This window comes from Vigna unguiculata, chromosome 10 (genome assembly GCF_037176805.1).
Source record: "Vigna unguiculata cultivar grain cowpea cultivar isolate G323 ecotype 2 chromosome 10, ASM3717680v1, whole genome shotgun sequence".
NCBI classification, from domain to species: domain Eukaryota; kingdom Viridiplantae; phylum Streptophyta; class Magnoliopsida; order Fabales; family Fabaceae; genus Vigna; species Vigna unguiculata.
In genome coordinates this window covers 48,122,948-48,129,720 of record NC_140801.1, presented here as the reverse complement: position 1 = coordinate 48,129,720, position 6,773 = coordinate 48,122,948, and the positions used below count along the sequence as shown (strand labels likewise).

General features: G+C 32.3%; 1 protein-coding gene across 1 annotated transcript; it reads right to left on the bottom strand.

Annotated features, from left to right (window-relative positions):
* Window positions 1–569: 569 nt before the first annotated feature.
* Window positions 570–6,146, bottom strand: ABIL1 (ABI-1-like 1). Its single transcript, XM_028049759.2, has 9 exons — window positions 5,834–6,146; window positions 3,863–3,945; window positions 2,963–3,113; window positions 2,612–2,711; window positions 2,408–2,500; window positions 2,201–2,285; window positions 2,048–2,100; window positions 1,826–1,932; window positions 570–1,096 (listed from the first exon to the last, which is right to left on the bottom strand). Exons 1-9 carry the CDS (start codon window positions 5,930–5,932, stop codon window positions 938–940), a joined length of 930 nt encoding a protein of 309 aa, XP_027905560.1. The 5' UTR covers window positions 5,933–6,146; the 3' UTR covers window positions 570–937.
* Between the last annotated feature and the right edge of the window lie 627 nt (window positions 6,147–6,773).

Genomic DNA, 6,773 nt, shown 5'->3' with positions numbered 1-6,773 from the left:
ATAACAGTGAAAAAAAGTTAAAATAAAAAACATTGCAAGATTTAAATTTTTAAAAAATTGAACTACATCGTTTTGTAAAAACAATGTAGTCAAATGAAACTGTTTTTAGAATTGATTCAATCTAATTTTTATATATGTAATACTAATATAAAGCTCAATTTTTTCAAAGAACCAAATTCATCACTTGGTAAAAATTTCAACTAAACCAGTTTTATGAAATAATTTACATCAATTAATATTCTAAAATGAGTCAAGTCAATTAATTTCTCTTAAAGAACCAATTTATATGATTAAATTCGTTAACCAAGATGTCAATGATTTGAGTAATTCTAAACTAAACCCCCTTTTACAACATTTCGAGTCTAAATCTTATAAATGAAAAATAAAGTATAGTCAATTGGAAGAATTTTACCAAAACTAGTCACATATAAGTTAATTATTCACACAACCGGTGTATACATACATATACATATATACATATACATATATACATATATATATATATATATATATATATATATATATATATATATATATATATATATATATCAATGATATTATAAAAAAAATTAGATTCCGCAAGATTTAAGAACGGCTTTTGATTAAAAGAATTTGAACACCCTTACTGATAGTCTGATTAGTATAGTCTTAGTCTTACTAGTAAAGAGTATAATACATCGGAATAAGACCCTATCTTGGAAATTTGATGATACATCAAAACTTGAAGAACAAAATTAATGAAACTTTTTTTTGCATAGCATGCCACAAATATACATTTTAGAGAAGCCTGAACACTATAGATGACAATTGACAAGAGTAAGATAGAGCGAGCGAGTAGAAGACCAAGATCCCGGGCCTTTATCATTGCAAGGGAAGCGGCTACTGACAGGATCATTATTCAAAGTTTGAATCAGAGACTAATTAATTCTGGGTGTACTCATAAGAAAGAACCGGCCTTCAACTTTGGCGTTTTCTGCTTAGCAAAGAAAGCTGATAGCACACTCTTGCTTCGAGTAGGGACTTGGACAACCTCGCGCCGATTTGGGTTGTCAAATGACCTGAATGCTGTCAACGGTTTGGAACCCTCCAATGCATCCTGCAGATAACTCATGAGTGACAATTTTATAGAAAATTCACAAACCCGTCAAGAGTGAATATTAGTATATGCTAATCTAGAAAACTAAACAAAAGCTTATCCAAATCCTTAACATTGTGACTTGGTAAAACTTCATTCCGTCGAATAAATCTCAAATAGAAGTTTAGTTTAGTTATTATATGTAACCTGTGTTTTCTGATCACATTCTTTACGTAGTTAAACTATATTATATCAGAAACACATATTCATCAACAGTTAACAAATATCAAGTACTTAATGTGGACGGTCCAAGCTTTACAAGCTCTCAAGTCATATCTATCCTCAATGTGAGAGTAAACCCCTATCCTTAGGCTGCAATTAAGAGGCATTACGAGTGATAGTGATTAAGGTGGCTTTCCAACACGCAGATATTGAACATTAATTCTTTGACCTATCCCAGAAATGTAAACTTATACTACACAAGTGTTCATATTCATATAGCTACCGAAATGAGTCGTTGTACAAATCGAGGTTACTGAAAAATTCACCAGCATATTATTTGGTGCATCCATAACAATTTAACACCTTTGTTCATTTTCTCAAGTGCTAGACGAACAATTTCACTTAAAGATTAACAAACAGGTTTTATAACACTTGCAACTATTTGAAAAAGCACAGGTACATAAAGCACAAGTTGACAATCAAGTATGGCTTCATCGGGCATTTGCAATTTTGATGAATATAAATTACCTTGCGCGTACCACCTAAAGTATGAATAGGTGTACTAGATGGAGGAACTCCATTTGAAAAGTGAATTTGTGCAGGTGAGGATTTCATCCAGGTGTTCTCTTCATTATCTACAGGCACATAACAGTGAAGTATAAGTATCTATGACTTCTACATTAAGAAACCACCATTTTTTAATTGAACTGAATTATTAGATAATAAAAGGGATACAATTATATCACAAACCTAAAAGATGGAAGACTCCAGAAGCCTTGGCAGAAAACTTTGGGTTCTCAATGCTGCAAAAGTAGGAGCGATATGATAATGCCATCTACGGAGTGTAGAAAACACAAAAAGCAGCAGTTTGGTAGTCTAATACTATTAAATTCCAAAACTTACTTTGGGGAGGCATGAGAAGACCCTTTTAAGGTAGACTTTGTCTCTGATGCTAAATGCCATGAAAGAGTTTTCGCTGCAGGGGTACCTAGATATAGAACTATATGTGTTAGGATTAATGATATAAACTTATCTTCCAGAAAAAAAACAGAACATTTAAAAAATAACGGTAAAAATTCTAGAAGGGACAACATTTTCAACAGAACACACCTGAAGATTGTAAACGGGTTCTGGTTTGAAATAGATTCTGTCTTGCATCAATCTGTATGTGTGGACTGAAATGCACCTTTTTATTGACAGAATCTAGCTTGCAAGGTTAAACGAACATATAGAACCATTAGTAAAAGCTAAAGCTAGTGTTCTTTAGTTTCAATAATTACACTTCCAGATGATCATAAAAGCAGTGAGGCATACTTGGCAAAATGTAGTGCTTATGATGTCTGGGAATGAAAGCCAACAATTGCTGCTGCCGTAGACCTTCTTTATCAGTGTAGATTTGGCAGGTAAGAAGTTTCTGCTAGTAAGCAAATATGTTATTTCAATTCCAATTGATTTGTCTGTTATAACATTGGGTATTGCTCAATTTACTTTTTTAAATGCTTTCAAGCACTCATAAAGGAAGCATTAAAGAATTTCTGCGTTTTCTTTGAAATATATGTTTTTTTCCTAACTAAATACTGAAATACTTTGTTTCCTTAACGAATGTTCCAAGGGCACTGGTTTCCTTTTCTCTAAAGCACAGCATATAAAAAAAAATGTAATTACCTGATTTATGGTAGCCACCTTCAAATCCATGGTTGAGACATCCAATGATTGCTGCTCAAGAAGGTCAGTTAACTTGTATGCAACCGTTCCTAGATGATCAACAGCATTCACAAGGGCTCTTACAGCATAATCTTTCAGGTTGTCAAGAACCCTAACGCATAAATATTAATAACATAAGGAAAATTCCATGCAGCCCAAACATAATAACATGGGCACAGGAAAGGAAATGATGACAGTGACATTCATTTGTATCAGAGAGAAAATATGGATGGAGCTTAATGTTAAAAGAACCCTCCCCATTGAAGCTCCTAAAAACAGTTAAATTAACAACTCAGAAAATTATTTTAAGGACATAAAATCTAAAATCCTTTTCCAGGATAACTATAACATCCATTCCTCCCAATTTCATAGTTGAAACATGACCATGCGTTTTAGAATCCATATAATAAATGATTCTGCATGCACATCCGCACACATATAATGATGGGAATACTTTTAAAACAGTCAGGTTTAGAGACCCAATAAAATGATTAAAAAATTAGTTAATGTTCTTTATGTTCCACTTTCCAGACCATCCAAAGTTTGTAATTACAAATCATTATATTGAAATGAAAAGAAACAAGTCCAAATCCATTCATTCTCTTTATCCAAGTTTCTTTTCAATTACCCTGCCTACAACAAAATACATGTAACATTTGATGGGATACATATGTGATAGACAAAAATTAAAACACCCAAGCAGAATACAAAGAAATGAATTCATAACATTTGTATTTCTGGAACGAATCAATTAGAACAAAAGTCCACCACTACACATAGAAAACCTGCTAAAGAGAAATGTGGTAAGGAGGCTAACACGAACAATTGAATAAAAAAACTCATTCACAAAAGAATCCTTACATTTGTTTCTGTTCACTATGGAGATAAGATTTTTCACAGTATTCTGCAGCAGAGTACAGTTGAGGCCTGAGGTTCTTAAGTTCCTGAAATTATCACAATATGAAGATTAAATCAGTATTTATGCATGTTAAAACAATAACCACAACAACTGAAGAGAAACTAATCAAGCATTCTACTAGAAGATCCTCAGCTATGTTAATCTAAAAAAGTGATAAGTATTATCCAGACCCAAGCTTAATTAACCGCATAAAGTGGTACCATTCAGATCTACAACTAACCACCTCTAGACTTGACCCATTGGCTTTAGTTCAAGCCATCTCTTTTGTTCAACATTTAAAGTAAAACGCTTAAGAATATCATAGCTTCTGCAAATCTGTAATTGGAAGAAACTAAATCTCTTACATTTTTAATTGCTACAATTAAATCCTTCCATCAGCTTTCCCTCTTCCTGGAACTCAATTTCTCGTTTTCTTTCTTCACCATGAACCAAACTGATTAAATTATTTTAAACTCTCTTCCTACAAAATCATTATTTTTTTCATCAAAAGTCTACATCTGAAAAATTTTAAATTATTTCTTATCTTAAACTGTCCCAAACCATCAAGTCTATGAGTAGAAAATAAGGATATGAGGTTTTTTTTGAAAGGTAAACTGACGGGAAAACTTAATTCTAATAATTAAAAAAATTGAGGAGTAAATTATTGGGTAACAAAAATTTCAGTCATTGACTCGTTGTACAAGGACAAGAAAAAAAAGAAGATAAATATATATATATATATATATATATATATATATATATAAGAATTTTTTAATGAGTCGTCATAGATCATCCCACAATATCTTCTCTCTACCTCCTTTGTATGGTAAGTATTAAATGCCTTTTGTAGTTTCATCACATGAAATAATATTCATTACAGAAGTCACGTTAACTTATGATGCCTTAATTTAATTCACATGGATTTTAATGTGTCACATCTTTAATTTAAGACTTCTATTTTTAGTTTTTACTTGAATGCAATGGTCTTGTAAGATTCACACTCTAACTAATATTTATTTAGTTGTTAGTATAAATATATATTTTTAAGATAGAAAAAAAAAAGTTTTCATTTTTATAGTCCAAAATCACGAGTCTTCAATTTTATGTTATGAGCATATATATATATATATATATATATATATATATATATATATATAAATCGTGCAACGGAGATACTAAGGAAATCAGAGGCTAATTAAGAGGATAATCCCTTCAATCCTTTTTATCTGATTTTAAGATTGTTTTCTAAATACCGAGAAATACATTAATTTTTTTATTTTAATAAAATAGTGGAGTTTCCTATTTTACTCCTCACTCTTTCCATCTTAAAATAAATTCTTGAGTAAATTGATTAAAAACTAAAAAACAGAAGGGCATAATTGGTAAAAGAGTAATTAATTGTAGGACTGTAAATAAAAACAAAAAATTATCTAAAAACCGGACAATTTAAAAATCAGATGGAGATGGAGTACAGCATTACTCTGTTTTTAATGGAATAATAAGTCCTTCCTTAACAGTGTTCTATCTATCTGGCCAGCCAAATTAAAAACCATCTAGCTCCGCCATTGGCCCCGGTAGCTTTACTTTTAACTTAAAAGCTTAAACAAATTTCAAGCCGACATAATATCTTTTCCCTGCAACAGCATCTTAATTTTTTTATTAATAGTTCCATCCCCTAGTTGTCACACAACACAAAAGAATCCTTATTCTTGTGTCATTGTCAAGCATAACTGACTCGATACACGCTAATTCCCAACGAGTTTTGGTAACTACTCAATTAGCAATTAACACTCACGGTCACCAATTTTTCCTGCATTAGCTAAACCAGAATCGCAAAAGGAAACCTAATCGAGAAGGAAACCGGAAGCCGGAAACAAAGTCAACCAAACAGACATAGATCTGAAATTAGGACAAGCACGGCAGAGAGAGGAAACCTGTAAGGCGTTGACGAAACTCTTGCTGCGCTCCATGGAGGCCTCGTCGTAGGTCATGGCGGAGTTGAGCGGTGCGGCGGTTGCGCGCTCAAACTCCATTGCTGCAACGGAACGGAACAAACGCACGCTGAAAAGAAACGCGTGACGAATGAAATTGCGGAGAGGAAAGAGAGAAACTAGGAATGCAGCCGAAACGCCATTGGTGAACGGTGCTCTGATTATTGCATAATGAATACGAATTGGGAAGCGTAGAGAGAGAAAGGAAAACTCGGAGAAAGAGAGAGAGAGGGAAATGGGTTGTTGTGAGGTGGTGTGTGATGTGTGAGTGGGAGCTTTTTGGAGTTAAGTGAAAGGGATATTTAATGCAGTGCCACGTGGCAGGGTTGTTAGTTGACGCCAACTTCCACTTCACTCCATTAATCTTTCAACGTGAAAAGACACCACTACCCTCGCTTCCCCGGTTGACCTTTAGACCCGCTAGCCTCATGGGTCTTAAAGTAATTGACCGTCTAATGAATTAATTTCTTTTTATTTTTTCTTAACCTTTTTGTTAATTCATTAATTTAATTTAAAATATTTTTAAAACTTAAACAGATTTTATATTTAAACATATGAGTAATTTCATTGAGTAAATCATAATTTTTTTGTTATTTCAATAATGAACATTGGTTGTTGCAACTTGCTAGTTGCATCCACCACCTAACAAATTATCAAGGTTTTGACTTCATCTTCGTCTGAAATTGAAATTGAAATTAAAATTGTAATTAAAAATGTTGTTTTATTTTAAATGAGCCAATTCAGGAAAATAAAATAGATTGGTAATAGGCACACATTTTTCTTTTATCGACATTTATTAAACATCGTAAAATCACAAGTGGAACAATTTATTAAAAAGAAATTTACAATTTGTTATGTTTTTAAGAAATTGTAGCTAATAAAC